The 19277-nt window shown below is 45.5% G+C and overlaps 1 protein-coding gene across 1 annotated transcript in view; it reads right to left on the reverse strand.

The window, feature by feature from the left end:
* Positions 1-19277, reverse strand: part of LOC127445109 (receptor tyrosine-protein kinase erbB-4-like) — a 342336-nt gene that overhangs the window by 46407 nt on the left and 276652 nt on the right. Inside the window, exon 20 of the mRNA XM_051704908.1 lies at positions 8791-8976. Coding sequence (XP_051560868.1) covers positions 8791-8976 — 186 coding nt within the window. The remainder of the gene's footprint in view (positions 1-8790; positions 8977-19277) is intronic.

Consider the following 19277-nt stretch of genomic DNA (forward strand, 5'->3'; position numbering starts at 1 on the left):
GCCTCTGCATTGGGGCTTTTTGCCCTAAATACTTGCATGGTTGTATCCTAGTCTGACACCATCCCGTGATGAGTGTAATCACAATTTCATGCTGAGATTATCATTTCACTGTGTGCAGTAACAGTTTGGCAGCTCATTGAGAATTTGGCTGTTTACATTGTAACAATGTGACCCAGGAAAACCTCCAGTAGCAGGTATGTATCACCAGCAGAATTCCAAGGCAGAAACAGGCAATGCTGTTGAGTGGTTTGCTATTAAAACAATGACCAAAGCTCTAAGTAACAGCAAAACTGCACACATCTCTTGAACTCAATCCATTTACAGCCAACAGATTAAATGACTGATTCTAATACCAGTGAAACAGAGTTAAAGGTGCATGCAGTGTGAAAATGTCATGAAATAGAAAGAGATAGATACTACCAAATGTCATTCAGGTTTGGAACAACATAAGGGTGAGTAAACAACAGAGTTTTCTTTTTTTTTTTCTTCAGTAAATTAGAGCAAGTTACTGAAATTCTGAGACAATTAATTTCATTGTTTCTGGACAGGTTCCAAGCAAGAGGCCATTTTGTTCATTTGGATTGGTTAAATTCAAAGCCTTTAAATGTACAAAGTCCTTAAAGTACTCCAAGCTATATTTCTCAGTTGCAGAATTAACCCTCAAAAGCAATCATATTCTTTTATTTATTTATTTATTTTTTTTCTAGATTTTGCGTGAGCCCATTATGTTTTAATACCCCAAAATTGAGAAAGGGATTTGTGATTTAATTTAGCTAATTAATTATACCTTTATTTATATGGCAAATTTTTAGCTCCAGTATTTGTAAAAAGTAAGAACATAAAACAAATAATAATGTAGGTCCATACAATGCAAATGAATGGAGGCCAGAACTTGGAAGGTCCAAAAAGGAGATAAAGGCATCATGAAAGTAATCCATATGATTCCAGTGGTTAAATCTATATCATCTGGAGCAATATGATAGGTGTGGGTAGAAACAAATCAATATTTTAGTCCTTTTTTTTCCCCTATAAATCTCCTTTTTCACATTCTTCTTTTGTTTTTGGCAATTCACATTATTTGTGTATATCACCACTTTCTGGCAGGGAGGAGAACTTAAAGAAAAAAAAAAAAAAAAATTATATATATATATATATATATATATATATATATATATATATTTGTGATTTTTGTTTTGTTGTGATTATAGCTTAGTTTGGGTTCATTGCATGTCTAAAAAGTATATGTGGTGAATAAATGCCCTTGTTCTGAAACTTATTTAATAAACTGTGGCATGTTCACAAGTTGAAACAGATAGTGCTTAGATGCAGGGGCGGAGTTGGGGGGTGGTCAGGGGTGGCTTTGTCCACCATGGACCGAAGCCTGGCCACCCCACTCGCAATTGCCATTTTGGTCATTTTTTGTCTTGGCACAATTTAGTTTTTTAGAGGTGGAACTGTCGTCTCTGTACAACCGCAACACACAGGAGACTTAACATGTGCGCACACAAAGGTCACCGCGATTCTCTGTCCTGGATGTCACTGTATCCACTCCCCTCTGTTTTTGTATCCACGCACCTCCGCTTTCTACACCATTTGCCTTCATTTACCCAGCATGCCTTCAAATGTAAGATTAAGCATTAGAAAAACAGAAGGATTTGTAACCTACATTACTTTAATCCAATACATTTACTGACATAATTTTCTTGAATGATGGAAAACAGTGTTAAATGTGATGTGTGTATTATTATTTTTTTAATGTTCAAATACTTAATAAATACATGAACACTATTAAAACATTGCTTAGCTTGCATGAGCAGCAACCAGTGGCACGAGTTTGGGGTGGAACTGCCTGTTTAAACAACCAATGGAATGTTTGAGAAACCTGTTTGGTAACTGTCGTTAACTTTGCAGTTCCCTATCTGTCACTCACTCGACGTTGTGTCGATGTAGTGACACTAGGGGTCACTCTTGGGAGCCCGAGACACCTCTGGTCTTTGATAAAAGGCCAATGAAAATTGGCGAGTGGTATATGCATGCCAAACCCCCGGACATACGGGTATAAAAGGAGCTGGTATGCAACCACTCATTCAGATTTTCTCTTCGGAGCCGAACGGTCATGTTCACTGAGCTGAATTCTACTGTTCATTCACCTCTGCTGGATCTGATGGCGCATTTCAGCAGCTTCTCCCTCCTCTGCACTGGTGCACTGCAGAGAACGCCCTTGGGAGCTTCGGCAGAAAACAAAGAGAGTATATTTTCTGATAGAGACTTTTCCTCTAAAAAAGTATATTTCTCTAAAACAGCGGCACACATGGAACGTCTTTTTAGAGATGCGTCTTTTTAAAGATGCCTTTCTGATTGTGTGTTATTCCTGGTTGCGTTCGATATCTCTTAACTTCTGATGGTCATGATCGCTGTCTTTCGTGTCTGGGCACGACTCACCCAGAGGCAGCGTTTGTGCATGGTTCATGTTCTCATTGCGAGAACATGACCATGGCAACGTTGCGGTTGCGGCTTGCTTTTGTAAGAAAGCGAGCCACCCCAGGGGCTCCACACCTCGGTCCTTCTACCTACGGGTATGAGGCCATTGCAGCTAGCACTGGGGGCGATTTGGGGACCCCAATGGGATCGCCTCCGCTGGGTATATCCCCGTGGACCTCCCATTCCACAGCACGCTCGTCTGCCCCAGTCGGGCTTCCGGATGAGTCCGCCGGCTCGTCTCATGGCGAGTCTGGCTTCTTGTTTGGAGCCCACGAAGATGATGAGCTCTCGAGTGCAGCATTGGAGAACGGGCTTGTCCAGTCAGACGAAGAAGCCTCAGCTGGGCTCCCCCCCTTGGGGACGATTGCCCAGTCACAGGCTGATGCCAAAATGAAGGACATGCTTTCCCGGGCGGCCGCGAGCGTCGGGTTAGAGTGGAACCCTCCGCTCTCCCCTGAACCCTCGCGGCTTGATGATTGGTTCCTGTGCTCGCGGCGCCGCTCAAAGCAGCCACGCCCCACTCCAGTGCCTTTCTTCACGGAAGTGCACGAGGAACTGACGAAATCGTGGGAGGGACCTTTTACTGCCCGGCCCCAATTCCGCAGTTCCCCCGCTCTCACTACCCTCGATGGCGGGGCGGCCAGGGGCTATACGGCGATTTCCCCGGTGGATAAGGCGCTCACGGTGCACCTATGCCCGCAGAGCGCCGCCACCTGGCGCGGACGCCCTAAGCTCCCGTCCAAGCCCTGTGGGTTCACGTCATCCCTGATGGCTAAAGCCTACAGTGCTACTTGACAAGCCACCTCTGCCCTGCATGCCATGGCTCTCCTGCAGGTCCACCAAGCCAAGGCGTTGAAAGAACTGCACGAGGGTAGTTCCGCCCCAGATTTGATGCAGGAACTGCGCTCGGCGACTGACCTCGCTGTCCGAGCGACGAAGGTCACTGCACGGTCTCTCAGGCAGACGATGGCCACATTAGTGGTCCAGGAGCGCCACCTTTGGCTCAACCTGGTCCAGATGGGTGAGGCCAACAAGACACGGTTTCTTGCTGCCCCCATTTCCCAGGCTGGCCTATTCGGCGACACCGTCGAGGACTTTGCCCAGCAGTTCTCGGCGGTGAAGCAACAGACGGAGGCTATCCGGCACAACCTGCCCCGGCACGGCTCAAGATCCCGCATCCCGTCTGCTCATCACCAAGGGCGTCCCCCTGTGGTGACTGCACCGGCTCCGCCGCAGCCCGCCCCTTTGGCCAGGCCCCGGCGTGGAGCCCACCGCAGGAAGCAGACACCACTAGTCTCACAGTCGGCTGCTAAGAACCCACGGAGGTTGTCAAAACGCCCCTGAGATGGGCGACCCAAGGACGAAGAAACCCACTCACCATGAGCTGGTAAGAAGACCACTCCATTCCCTGGTGGAGGGCCTTTTTTGTTTGATTTTGCCACATGCCCAAGTGGCTGCAGTACCCAACAGTTCAGCAAAAGAGCGGTTTCCTTCCTCCCTGGGTCACATACCCGGTGTGCACGGTCATCACGACTACTGTCCACGGGTTTTTCCTTGCAGGATTGGTGCTCCAGTGGTGGTCTTTCAGCCCCTGAGTGTCCAGCTGTGGCACACAGCCACCCCCGATGTGGCAGTCTCCATGGGTTACAAGGACAGGTCTATTCCTCCCCCGTCCCAGGCTGTTCCGGGGGTGGTCACAAGGAGCCAGGTAAGTGCTTCGATGTCCCTAGACTCAGCACGGCCACAACATGGCACCTCGAGCTCCGCCCCGCCACGAAGCCCCACCTGCTGGTACATCCGACGACGTTGTCCCCTTGGTCCCACTTGCGTGGAACTTGGATGCGTGGCTTGCGCTTTCCAATCCGTTGCGATGGCTGATCCGGACCGTGCGACTCGGCTAGATGATTCAGTTTGCCAGGCGCCCGCCCATGTTCAGCAGTATTCACTTCACCTTGGTCAAGGACGAAAACACTGCTACCTTGCGTGCGGAGATCGCTACCCTCCTACGGAAGGGCGCAATAGAACCTGTCCCTCCAGCCGAGATGAAGAAGGGGTTTTACAGTCCCTACTTCATCGTACCAAAAAAAGACAGTGGGTTGAGGCCAATCTTGGACCTGCGATTACTGAACCAGGCCTTACACAGACTCCCATTCAAGATGCTGATGCAAAAACGCATTTTGGCAAGCGTCCGGCATCAAGATTGGTTCGCGGCAGTAGACCGGAAGGATGCGTACTTCTACATCTCGATCCTTCCTCAACACAGACCTTCCTGTGGTTTGCATTCGAGGGTCAGGAGTATCAGTACAAAGTCCTCCCTTTCGACTTGTCCCTGTCTCCTCGCATCTTCACGAAGGTCGCAGAGGCAGCCCTTACCCCATTAAGGGAGGTGGGCATTCACATTCTCAACTATCTCGACGACTGGCTAATCCTAGCTCACTCTCGAGACATGTTGTGCGCATACAGGGACTTGGTGCTCTCACACCTCAGCCGACTAGGGCTTCGGGTCAACTGGGAAAAGAGCAAGCTCCTCCCGGTTCAGAGCATCTCTTTTCTTGGTTTGGAGCTGGACTCAGTTTCTTTGACAGCGTGCCTTACGAACGAGAGCACCCTTTCGGTGCTGGCCTGTTTGAAGGCATTCAAACAGAAAACAGCGGTTCCACTGAAACTTTTTCAGAGGCTCCTGGGGCATATGGCATCCTCGGCAGTAGCCACCCCGCTCGGGTTGATGCATATGAGACTGCTTCAGCACTGACTTCAGACTCAAGTCCCGAGATGGGCATGGTGCCACGGGACACATCGCGTGGTCATCATGCCGGTCTGTCACCGTCTTTTCAGCCCTTGGACCGACCTCTCATTTCTACGAGCAGGTGTTCCCCTAGAACTGGTCTCCAGGCGCATCGTAGTCACGATGGACACTTCCAAAATGGGCTGGGGCACTGTTTGCAACGGGCACGCAGCTGCCGGCCTGTGGACGGGCCCGCGACTGCATTGGCACATCAACTGCCTCGAGTTGATGGCAATTCTGCTCACCCTGCGGAGGTTTCAGCCGTTGATCCAGGACAAGCACATGTTAGTTCGGACAGACAACATGGCAATGGTAGCATATGTCAACCGCCAAGGCGGTCTGCACTCTCATTGTATGTCACAACTCACCCACCGTCTCCTGGAGTCGATCCAGAGTTGATTCCACTGCCCGCTCTGGTACGCCCTCACCAAGGCTCCCCTTGGCATAGACACGCTGGCACACAGCTGGCACACAGCTGGCCCCCTGGCCTGCGCAAATATGCGTTTCCCCCAGTGAGCCTACTTGCACAGACCCTGTGCAAGGTCAGGGAGGACAAGGAGCAAGTTGTCCTGGTAGCACCCTTCTGGCCCACCCAGACGTGGTTCTCGGACCTCACGCTCCTCACGACAGCCCCCCCCCCCCCCGGCAAATTCCTCTGAGGAAGGACCTTCTTTCTCAGGGACGGGGCACCATCTGGCACCGCGATCAGACCTCTGGAATCTCCATGTCTGGCCCCTGGATCACTCAGGCTAGGGCCCCCTCTACGAGGTGCCTGTATGCCTTTAAGTGGTGTCTGTTCGCTAAGTGGTGTTCTTCCTGATGGGAAGAGCCCAGAGGTCTTCCCAGGAGACGTTGGAAGGGAGGCTGTCCCCTTCCACCTTGAAGGTGTACATTGCCACCATAGCAGCACACCACGACGCAGTCGATGGTAAGTCCTTAGGGAAGCACGACCTGATCATCAGGTTCCTAAGAGGCACCAGGAGGCTGAATCCCTCCAGACCATGCCTTGTTCCCTAATGGGACCTCTCTGTAGTTCTTCTGGGTCTACAGAGAGCCCCCTTTATGCCTTTGCAGTCAGCCGAGCTTAAGGCACTCTCCTTGAAGACTGCCCTCCTGACTGCGCTCACTTCCATCAAGAGCGTTGGAGAACTGTAAGCGTTCTCTGTCAGCAAAAAATGCCTGGAGTTCGGTCCGGGCTACTCTCACGTGATCCTGAGACCTCGACCGGGCTATATGCCCAAGGTTCCCACGACCCCTTTTAGGGACCAGGTGGTGAACCTGCAAGCGCTGCTCCAGGAGGAGGCAGACCCAGCCCTGTCGTTGCTGTGTCTTGTGCGTGCTTTACACACCTATTTGGATCACACGCAGAGCTTTAGAGTCTCTGAGCAGCTCTTTGTCTGCTTTGGTGCACAGCGGAAAGGAAGTGCTGTCTCCAAGCAGAGGATCGCCCACTGGCACATTGATGCAATAACTATGGCATATCATGCCCAGGACATGCTGCCCCCGGTAGGGCTACGAGCCCATACTACCAGGGGTGTAGCAGCTTCCTGGGCCCTGGCCAGGGGTGCCTTTCTAACAGACATTTGCAGAGAAGCAGGCTGGGCAACACTCAACTCCTTTGCAAGGTTCTACAACCTCCGGGTGGAACCGGTTTCGTCCCAGGTAGTGGCATGCAATGCAAGTGGATAAGCCTGGGATAGCCAGATGGGTGTATCGCTTGCACATAGCGCCTTCCACCTCCTTTTGAGCTGAAGACGTGTGCCATTAATTCCCAGTAGTGTTCACAAGCTTTGTTCCCTGGTTGACTTCTTCCAAGCCCTGTGGCAGTCGAGTTTGAGAAACTCGCTGCCGGCCCAGTACACGTGCTAACTAAGAGTCCTGTTCTGGGGTAGGTGCTCCGCATGTGGCGGTTCCCTGTAAGGCTAACCCCATGCGATATATATCTTCTGCTAATTCGTTTCCCTGTTGGCAAACTGCATCTTCCTTGGGCAGAGCCCCTCTGCCCCAGTCTCCATGTTTGTAGTAACTCCTCCCCCGTTGGGTAGGATCTACCTTGAAGACTCTCCACATGGTCGGAAAGACCATGTGACGTATTCTTCCACTTAAATATCCCCCCCTCTATTTGGGCGAGGTATGGTCTCCATGGTGTCTTCCCCTTGGGAGGGACACCCCCCAAATAGACCTGGCGGCCCAGTCGGATAATCCCCCTTCTTTTTTAGGGAGTGGAAAAAGAGAAGGGGAAAAGAGGCCATGACTGGGTTAGCCTGTCTCTATCTTTTGGGTAGTCGACTTGTCCCCAAAGGGCCATTTGACACTCATTACTATGTTGGGGAAGGTTACGTGTTGACCTGGTGTGCTGGCTATGTGGCACACAGTAGTCTGCCCACCACACACCGCCAGTTCACATAACACAGTTCATCCAGTTGTGGTGTTTCGTATAGGGACCCCTAGTGTCACTATATCTACACAACGTCGAGTGAGTGACAGGTAGGGAACGTCATGGTTACTTGTGTAACCTCCATTCCCTGATGGAGGGAACGGGACATTGTGTCCCTCCTGCCACAACGCTGAACTACCCGCTGAAATGGCCGGACCTTATCTCGGCTCCTCAGCATAAAACCTGAATGAGTGGTCGCATACCAGCTCCTTTTATACCCGTATGTCCGGGGGAGTGGCATGCAAATAACACTCGCCAATTTTCATTGGCCTTTTATCAAAGACCAGAGATGTCTCGGGCTCCCAAGAGTGAACCCTAGTGTCACTACATCGACACAATGTCTCGTTCCCTCCATCAGGGAACGGAGGTTACACAAGTAACCATGACGTTCTGTTTGGTGCCCTTAGTGGTGCACAAATTAAACCCAGCAGCTATGATAAATTCCATCAGCAAATAAAATAAAATAAAATAACAATTTAACAAATAATATTAAAAAAAGAATTAATATATTAGTTAACTGCTACCAATGAATTTGGATGATGATATTTGCATATCTTCAACAGAAGCTTTCAACTTCAGACTTCCTACTATTTACATGCATATTATTTAATTACTGATTTAAAATCAGCAAAGAAAGACTGTACGATTCCAATACAACTACTTCATATCAGAGTAGTTGATGAGCCCAGAATTACAGGGAGTGGATCAATCCATATATTGACTGAAGAGACTGATATTCTGCAAATCGACTCAGGGTGACAAATAAACCCAGTCAACAGTACATCATTATGTCAGAGGCTGCCAACTGACTATGGGGAGTTGACACATAATAGTAACATGAACTTTTTAAAATTATTTTCTTTGTACTTGAAAAATCTCCTTGTGTCTTTCCCAGGGGCTGGGGGTGGGAATCATACATGTTTAGAATATTTATTTATTTATGGGTGAACTCTCCCTTTAAAGTACACACACAAACATAAACATTTTCCGAAGTTAAAACCAGGGCAACATATAAAAACACACATCTTCCTATGTACAGGGATGCTTGCTAAAATGTTATACTACTAAGACAGGAAATTATCCTTACCTTTGTGATCTGCACACACCAGTTGAGCAGTAACTGGGAGCCGATGTTCTCCTGGTGCTCATGTACATAGTCTAGCAGACAGCCGTGGGGCATCAGCTGAGTGACCAGCTGGATAGTGGGACTCAGACAGACCCCCAACAGACGCACTAGATGAGGATGCTCCACGCTGGCCATGATCATTGCCTCCTGGTGGTCAGAGACAGAATAGCTCAGTCTTACAAAGAAAACGCCACTTTAGTGCCGTTTCTAGGCAGCAAACAATGTGATTGAAATCCGAAAAAAAAAAAAAATAAATATATATATATATATATATATATATATATATATATATATATATATATATATATATATATATATATATATATATACACACACATGTGCATCTCAATAAATTAGAATGTCGTGGAAAAGTTCATTTATTTCAGTAATTCAACTCAAATTGTGAAACTCGTGTATTAAATAAATTCAATGCACACAGACTGAAGTAGTTTAAGTCTTTTGTTCTTTTAATTGTGATGATTTTGGCTCACATTTAACAAAAACCCACCAATTCACTATCTCAAAAAATTAGAATATGGTAACATGCCAATCAGCTAATCAACTTAAAACACCTGCAAAGGTTTCCTGAGCCTTCAAAATGGTCTCTCAGTTTGGTTCACTAGGCTACACAATCATGGGGAAGACTGATGATCTGACAGTTGTCCAGAAGACAATCATTGACACCCTTCACAAGGAGGGTAAGCCACAAACATTCATTGCCAAAGAAGCTGGCTGTTCACAGAGTGCTGTATCCAAGCATGTTAACAGAAAGTTGAGTGGAAGGAAAAAGTGTGGAAGAAAAAGATGCACAACCAACCAAGAGAACCGCAGCCTTATGATTGTCAAGCAAAATCGATTCAAGAATTTGGGTGAACGTCACAAGGAATGGACTGAGGCTGGGGTCAAGGCATCAAGAGCCACCACACACAGACGTGTCGAGGAATTTGGCTACAGTTGTCGTATTCCTCTTGTTAAGCCACTCCTGAACCACAGACAACGTCAGAGGTGTCTTACCTGGGCTAAGGAGAAGAAGAACTGGACTGTTGCCCAGTGTTCCAAAGTCCTCTTTTCAGATGAGAGCAAGTTTCATATTTCATCTGGAAACCAAGGTCCTAGAGTCTGGAGGAAGGGTGGAGAAGCTCATAGCCCAAGTTGCTTGAAGTCCGGTGTTAAGTTTCCACAGTCTGTGATGATTTGGGGTGCAATGTCACCTGCTGGTGTTGGTCCATTGTGTTTTTTGAAAACCAAAGTCACCGCACCCGTTTACCAAGAAATTTGGGAGCACTTCATGCTTCCTTCTGCTGACCAGCTTTTTAAAGATGCTGATTTCATTTTCCAGCAAGATTTGTCACTTGCCCACACTGCCAAAAGCACCAAAAGTTGGTTAAATGACCATGGTGTTGGTGTGCTTGACTGGCCAGCAAACTCACCAGACCTGAACCCCATAGAGAATCTATGGGGTATTGTCAAGAGGAAAATGAGAAACAAGAGACCAAAAAATGCAGATGAGCTGAAGGCCACTGTCAAAGAAACCTGGGCTTCCATACCACCTCAGCAGTGCCACAAACTAATCACCTCCATGCCACGCCGAATTGAGGCAGTAATTAAAGCAAAAGGAGCCCCTAACAAGTATTGAGTACATATACAGTAAATGAACATACTTTCCAGAGGCCAACAATTCACTAAAAATGTTTTTTTTTTATTGGTCTTATGATGTATTCTAATTTTCTGAGATAGTGAATTGGTGGGTTTTTGTTAAATGTGAGCCAAAATCATCACAATTAAAAGAACCAAAGACTTAAACTACTTCAGTCTGTGTGCATTGAATTTATTTAATACACGAGTTTCACAATTTGAGTTGAATTACTGAAATAAATGAACTTTTCCACGACATTCTAATTTATTGAGATGTACCTGTATATATATAATTATTATTATTATTATTAATTTTTTTTAATTTATTTTTTTGGATTTCAAACCACTTACGAAGGTGACTTAGATCAGACACATCACATTTTTTGCTGCCTGTCTGAAAAAAGCCTAAGAAACATTTTGGTATACACACACACACACACACACACATATATATATATATATATATATATATATATATATATATATATATATATATATATATATATATATATATATATATATATTATAAATGGGTGTCAGTCTGAAAGATCAGATCAGATTGCATGTTGATTTTCATAATTATGCGCTCGACAGGTTGTTATGTAAAGTGTTGCGACAAGAACACATGTCATATTTCATTGCATATGCCAGTGGTTCCCAACCCTGTTCCTGGAGGCACACCTGATTCAGCTCATCAGCTCATTAGTGGAGACTCCAAAACCTGAATTGGGTGTGTCAGAAAAGGGAGATATACAAAATGTGCAGTTTTGGGGGGCCTCCAGGAACAGGGTTTAGAACTACTGGTATATGCCATCCTTTTTCATATTTATGGTGTTGTCTGATGTGTTCAGATTTGGATAATCCCCTCATGACAAACATTTTCACACATGGTGAACCTAAGCAAGTTTGCATTTTACAATGAAAATTCATATGGATGGCCTAGTCTGAACATAAATTATATCCAGCCACATATAACTTTCGATTTGAACAGCCAGTCAAAAAAATCAGATTTAAGAAAACAAAATCACATTTCCCTTGCAGTGTGGTGTGTGAACAAAGCCTTAGCGCCTGTTTTAAATGTTGTTTTGGAGGACTATGTAAAGCCTCGTTTATACAGTCCTTTGGATGTCATCACGTGTTTTAAGGACGTAAAACACATTAGTAGTGTAAAATACTTAATTTTGATAGATTGTATTGATGTAACACAATAATACTGTGCACAGTGTATTTACATTTACATTTACATTTATTCATTTGGCAGACGCTTTTATCCAAAGCGACTTACAAAAGAGGAAAACATAAGCGAATCATCTTAAGGAGACAGTGGTATGAAAAAGTGCCATATTACAAAAGTTTCACTAGGATCAGAATAGTATTCAAAACAGATTAAAGTGCAACAATAATTATTTTTTTTTTTTTTTGGTTTGTTTGTTTGTTTTAATTAGTGACTGGTTTGCTCATAGAAAAGATGTGCTTTTAGTCATTTCTTGAAGACAGAAAGTGAGTCAGCTTCACGGATGGAGTTGGAAAGGTCATTCCACCAATGTGGTATGATGAAGCCGAAAGTCCGGGAAAGTGTTTTGGTGCCTCTTTGTGTTGGTACAACAAGGCGACGTTCCTTAGCCGACCGCAGGCTTCTAGTGAGCGCATAGCTCTGCAGAAATGATTTTAGGTATACTGGAGCAGACCCAGTGACTGTTCTGTATGCCAGCATCAGAGCCTTGAATTTGATATGTGCATTAACCGGCAGCCAGTGGAGAGTGACAAGGAGTGGTGTAACATGCGCTCCCTTTGGTTGATTAAAGACCAGACGTGCTGCTGCATTCTGGATCATTTACAGGGGTCTAATTGCACCTGCAGGGAGGCCTGCAATGAGAGTGTTACAGTAGTCCAGTCTAGTTATGACAAGTGACTGAACAAGAAGATGTGTGGCATGTTCAGAGAGGAAGGGTCTTATCTTCCGGATATTGTAGAGTGTAAATCTACATGATCTTGCGGTCTTTGAGATGTGGTCTGTGAAATTTAGTTTGTTATCGATGGTTACCCCTAGATTTCTGACCATTTTGGAAGGCATTACTGTAAAGTGTATAGGTGCGTGTGGTATGTATTTCCCTTGGGGCTTGCCGTAGGCAGGTGGTCTGTTCATGCTCTCCTGGTGCACTGAAAATGTGTGTAGTCTGAGTTGAAACGTGTGCTACAATAAAAAGCAAGAAAAGTTCTTTTCACATTTAAATGGTCTCTATTTATTATTTTACTATCCACAAGTGTTAGGCGAACCCCTCTTCATGTGCTCCATTACATTGGTGGCAGCAGTTTTATTGTGTTGGTTGTCTTGGTGAGGAAAAGTGCTACGGTGGGTGTTTGACTATTTAGCGTAGCTTCAAAGTTATTCGCTAATTAGAACGCATGAGCGAGCCCTTCGACATCAAGATTTGGTTTAAACACAAGGATGAATTCTCTCTGAGACTGGACCACGACAAGAGTTACAGGCATGAGAGGATTGAGCTGCCGCCGCCGTTCTCCCACTAGAATAAGCAGAGTTTTCTATGCTGTGCACGGCAGTTTGAGGTCGGAGTTCTCATGGAGGAAGACGGCGCTGCATCTTACAATCACGAACTGGTGAGGATTTTACCAACCCCTTTAAATAATGCAGCCTTTCTGCTGTTGGACAGCCTTCCTGCCACTGTTCAGGCGGTTTACCAAGCGGTGAAAGAGAGACTCAAATAGGCTTTTGGACACAGTTTATGGATTGCTTCAGAGCTAGTCTATCGGCCCGCCCTCACACATCGTGGGAGAGTTTGGAAGTGTACGCCACGGAGATCAGCAGGTTGGTTAACGAGGCTTTTCCTGTGTACATAGATAATGCACAAAGAGAAGAAAAAATTTGTCATTTCCTTGCATGACTGGATCCAGTGCTAAGAGCAAAATGCCATGAGCAAGGTGCAATGGACTTGGAGGAGGCACTGATAATTACAGGTCGGGGTGAAAATGCCAGGGATGCAATGAAAATGGGTTATTTGCAAATTAATGCTTCCTCTAATAATAATTCGGAGGGCAATGGCTGCTGTTCAATCTGTAACTGATAACAGAGGACTGTATAGTGCAGTAGACAAACTGGCAGAGGAAATGAGAGACATGCGAATGGAGTTGAGACGTATGGGAGAAGAGAACCAAAGACTGAAAGCCACAGTAAGCCTTGGTAGTTTGGATGAGTGGGTTGCGGCCCGCTTACAGTCAAGCAGGTTGTGTCAATGTAGCTGTTGGGGTCATGGATGCCAGTCACTGCTCTTTGATGGACCACAGAGAGGCCGTTCACCAGAAAGAAAAATGTTTCTGCACAGAGATGAATGTAAGCCATTTAAGGAATTTCGTGATTACAGAGACAGATACACTTTTAGATACCCTGCAAGATGCAGCCCAAACCCTCTCAGACGTAACCCTCTCAGATGTAAACTATGAGGAGGAACCAAAGAAGCGTGGGGTGTGTTTTATGTCTCCTAACAGAGAGGATGAGGAAGTGGGTTGGGAAATGGACTGTAGCTGTTGTTGCGGCCCAAACACCAGCTGTGCTGCCCGTGGGCCCATAAATTAGCACCACCAATGACAGTAATTCGGTAACAAAGGACGTTAGTGATGACACCAGCGCTGGCAATGTACTACTAATATCATATGTAAGAGGAGTGATTGAAGGCATGGTGGTTTCAATGTTGGTAGACTCTGGTTCCAGTGTGCCTCTTATGAGTGCAGACATTCGCATGTCAGTGCCAGCACTTTGCAACCGCCCATTAAAAAGGACTATGTGGCGGCTCGTTCCGTAAATGGACAGATACTAGACACGTTGGGCACCATCACTGTTATACTTCAGCTGGGAACTGAATCATGGCAGCATGTCTTTCATGCATTGAGAGAAACCACACAAACAGTGTTGTTGGGATGGGACTTTCTGTTAAAAAAACCATGCCTTACTTGACATAAGCCAAGCAAAACTACAATTATGGGACATCTCTGTTCCTCTCCTTACTAGCAAAGACATTGTTCCAATATGCTGCAATGTGTCTTTGGCCACCACCATGACCCTCCCACCCCTAAGTAAGTCAATTGTGCCGGTTCAAGTTTGTCCACCCAGCACAGCCCATTTATCAATTGACTTTATTAGTTACTTAGAGCCAAACGTTCCTGGTTCCTTGAGTTTGGTGGTCACTCACACTGTCACCAAGGTGCAAAGCGGACTGACAAAAGCCCGGATTTTGAATCTTACTGGGCAGGACATATCACTGAAACAAGGAATGCACCTGGGTGAGTTTTACTCGGTAGATGAATCTGACCTCCAACCTCTTTGTCATGCTACAGTGAACGTGGCTGCAGCAACCACATCTCAAGTAGCAACTACCGTGTCGCTGGATGAGTCACCAATTTCAACATCACAGAGGGCTACACTCTCTGCACTGCTGTTGGAGCACAGCAACATCTTCAGCTCCTCTGAACAGAATGCTGGTAGGTGCATGCTGGTAAAACATTACATCAGGACAGGGGAGCATGCATCCATCAAACAGTGTGCATATCGTGCATCACCTGAGAAAAGAGCCGAAATAGAGAGACAAGTTTCTGCCCTGCTGGCAGATGGGGTGACTGAGGAAAGCTGTAGTCCCTGGGCCTTAGTGGGAGATGGATTCTGGAGCTGGATCCGCTTAATTGGAACATAGTGCATAAAGATAGACATCACCACAAAAATGCGGATGCGCATTCTCGACGTCCTGAGACACCTGGCCTGAGTGTGACTGAGCCTGGTATTAAGGAGGTATTGTAAATTAATGTTGTGGGCTCTACACAATTACATGCTGACATGCAATGCTCCCCTGGGTCTGCTGACCCCATAGAGACAATGACTGTCACAGACTCAAATGTCAATTCAGAAGCCTTGCTCTCCCTGTGTGCATTGTTATTTAATGCATCTGACCTCAGGGCCTTGCAGAATTCTGACCCTGATATCAAAACTGTGTTTAACTGGGTAGAGTTAGCATGGAGGCCTTCAAGGAAACACATGAGAGGAGCCTCTCAGTGGTTAAGGAACCTCTGGACTGAATTTAATCATCTCTCAATCGTTAATGGACTGTTGTGCTGTTCTGTTGTCTCCTACCTCTCTGGTGACCTAATTAATCAGTTTGTTGTTTCCTCTGCTCTCTTACCAGACATTTTGTTGCAGCTGCATGGTGGTTTAGCCTCAGCCCATTTCTCCTCTGAACGTGTGTGGAAGAAGGCGAGACAAATCTGCTACTGGCCTTCTGTTTTCAGAGACATTAAAGAATGGTGTGAGCAGTGTAGAGCATATCAGACTCGTTGTGGTCCTGTGCCAACACACTATGCTCCTATAGGTGAGTCACAGACAACACGCCCATTTGGGAGGATAGCAATGGACATCTTAGAGCTGCCCTTAACCACAAAAGAGAACCGGTATGTGCTGGTAGTAGAGCACTATTTTACCAAATTTGTCAATTTGTATGCCCTGCCTAATCAATCTGCACAGACTGTTGCGCATTGCCTTTTTGAGGACTATATTTTGATTCATGGCATTCCTATGACTATACATTCTGACCAGGGCCGTCAGTTCGAAGCAGAGGTCGTTCAGAGCCTTTGCCGAATGCTTGGAATTAAAAAGTCATGGACCACGGCCTACCATCCTAAATCAGATGGAATGGTAGAGTGTTTTAACCGGACATTGATTGATTGATGTTGGGGAATGGGACTGTTTTGTGAAGCATGTGGCCTTTGCATACAACACCTCACCCCACTCCAACACTCATTTCACAGCATACTTCCTGATCCATCGGCGGGAAGCACGGGTTCCCACTGATGTGCTGATACCTACCTGGGTGCTTGAATCACAAACGTCTGGGTCCGATGCCGATTTAGTTTCTTTATTGGTGACAAAACTGAACTCTGCCTTAAGTAGTGAATGAATGCACAGTGAGGATGCTCATGAGAGGCAGAAACTGTACCATGATGAAAGAGTTCGGCATCAGCCCTATGTAGTGGGTGCTATGGTGTGGCTCAACAACCCAGCGGAGAGATGCATGAAGCTGGCACCCCACTGGAAGGGACCTTATAAGATTGTGCAAGTGATGGAATCGTGTGCAGATTCAGGACTGACATATTGGATTATAAATCCTTTGGACTTTGAGAAGGTAGTACATTATGACTTGGGTCATATACACTGCCTATTTCTCCCGTCTCAAGACATTTTCTGACACTCCTGCTTCCCCTCCGACCTCTCCTTTCTTTGAGTTGGTGGTATGTGGGAGAGAGGGGAAACTCTCTCCCCGGACTGAGCAAACCAACTCACCTGAGGGACTGTTTATTTGAGGAGTCTCCTTGCTCTGAGCTGAGTACGAGTAGAATTGGTAGGATTTTGAAACCTCATGGCTATTTCAAGGACTTTGTTATGTACAAAAGTACTGTTTATTCTGTTCCCGGGTTGTGAACAAGAAAATTTTTAATATAATATAATAATTATTATTATTTATTGAAACAAGTTATTGAATATAGGAAAGAAAAAAAAAATATTATTATTATTATTATGATGATGATGACGATTATTATTATTATTATTGAAACAAGTAATTGAACATAGAAATTAACAAAGCATATACTTATTAGAAAACATCTGGAAAACGTCCTTCACACTAACACTGAGAAACAGTAGGCCTATAACTTCTCAATACATCATATTCAATCACTATTAATGGCTTGTGTGTGCTTACTTTCCTTGGCAAATCTTCTCAAAGCGGGGTTGTTGTTTTGAGATTGCCACTATCAATTCATTTTCAATATTCAGTTTTGATCTGTATTTTGTTTTGATTAAGGCAACTGCTGAAAAGCCTTTCTCACAAAGAAAAGAAGTGGCAAAAGGCAACAGTCCTGCTACTGCTTGCTGGCCAATCAGGGGGTGGTCTTGCTCCACTCCAATTCAGAACCCAGCTAAGGTACTGGATGCGTACCGCATTCTCATTGCCGAGTCAGATGGGAGTTCTATATACTGCTCGTCCTCCTCTGTGCTGAAGGTGGTCAGTGGTGGTGACACAAATGGGTCTCTGATCCAGTCATATTTGCTGCTGTCATTCAGAGAGGAGTATTTCTGGAAATTAGATTTTAAAGCTGAGATGTGATCTCTCACACATGGAAGCATTTTGTTCTGCAGCTTGTTAGTCTCAATGAATGACTTGAGATTTTCAAATGCATCAATGTCACTGTTCAAGTCTCCTTCTCCAAATGTCCAGTTTCCTTGTGAATAACAGTATCATATCTGACAGCTGTGGCAAGAGTGTTTTGGTGCCCTGCAACTGAAAATTCAACTCACTGAGCTAGTCAAAGATGTCACTCAGATAAGCCAGTTTCATCAGAAACTCTTCATCAAGAAACATTCTGGAAATTTCATTCCCTTCCTCTTCTAGGAAAAATCTGATCTCATATTTTAAGTTTGAATACCCTGGACAATACCTTTCCACATGAAAGCCATTGGGACTCATGTTCAACTCGGGATTCAGCTGTTTCGATGCGAGCGCCTTCTCAGCTACAGATGCGATACGCTTTATAAGTGTGCGCAGCCCGCTCCGTCTCCCAGCCATGGCTGGTGCCCCATCAGTGCAGATCCCCACACAGTCTTACAAGCTCAGTTCTGCTTCCTTCACATAATTGTCAATGATGAATCAATGAGTTCATCGGCTGTTTTGCGCAAAGGTACATATTTGCAGAACAGCAAATCCTCCATAAAGTCTTTTGAGACCACATCGATGTATCTCACATATGTGATTAAAAGACAATCCTTGTTGTTGTTGGTAGCCTCATCCACTTGAACAGAAAATCTGTGTTTTTCCTCTAATTTTGTCAACAAGCCGTTCTCTCATATCTTCAGATATATCAGTGATGCATCTCGAGATGGTTTTATTTGACAGAGGAATGGTTTTGAGCTTTTGTGCACTTGCCTCGTCTAACATAGTAGAAACCATGTCAATTGCGGCAGGAAGCACCTACTCCTCTGCTATTGCGTGCGGCTTTTTGCTTTTAGCAACTTGGTAGGCCACTTTGTAAGAGGTTAAGAAAATGAGTCTGCTGACATTTGTGTTCATGTAACTTGCTCTTGAAGAATTCAATGGTCCTGTTTACTTCGGCAGGGTGTGTTGTCTCAATGTGACATTTAAGCTTCCAGGGTCTCATACTGTCAGCCGCATGCGTCTTGAGACACAGTACACACAGAGGTTGCTCTTCCCCACCAACTTCAGTAGCAGTGAACCCAATGGCGAGATATGAGTCATCATATTTTCTTATCTTCAGTGTTTTTGAGGCTTTTACTTGAACACTTGATAACATGTCTGCCTTTCTTTTACAGCCTGTCAGGAATTTATTTTCTAGTCTTGCTAGCTGTCTTCCTACCTTGCTTCTACTCTATGGAATATTTTTATTTTAGAGCGGTTTATTCAACTTGTGATGTAGCAACAGTCACCACCTTGACAGTTCTTGTGCGCAGCTGTTCCCTTTCGTGGAACTCAAGCTGCGTATGATCGCTATGGGACACCGTCCGAGTGTCACGTGGTCTGAAGCCCTTATACAATCACGCTAATTTATTGGCTGATGGCACTTAAGCAATGACCCCTAGGGAGCTACGTCACAGGCTCCACAAAGGCACTCGCTTTTGCGCCAATGAGTCAAATTTTCTGTTCTTCAGTTCATGAATTGTCTAAGCTCATGTTTGTTTCTAGCGACTCACATTGAAGCAAGGATTTCGATGTGTAAATTTCAGAGCAAGTTTAATGTGTTTT

This window comes from Myxocyprinus asiaticus, chromosome 8 (genome assembly GCF_019703515.2).
Source record: "Myxocyprinus asiaticus isolate MX2 ecotype Aquarium Trade chromosome 8, UBuf_Myxa_2, whole genome shotgun sequence".
In the NCBI taxonomy this organism is placed as follows: Eukaryota; Metazoa; Chordata; class Actinopteri; order Cypriniformes; family Catostomidae; genus Myxocyprinus; species Myxocyprinus asiaticus.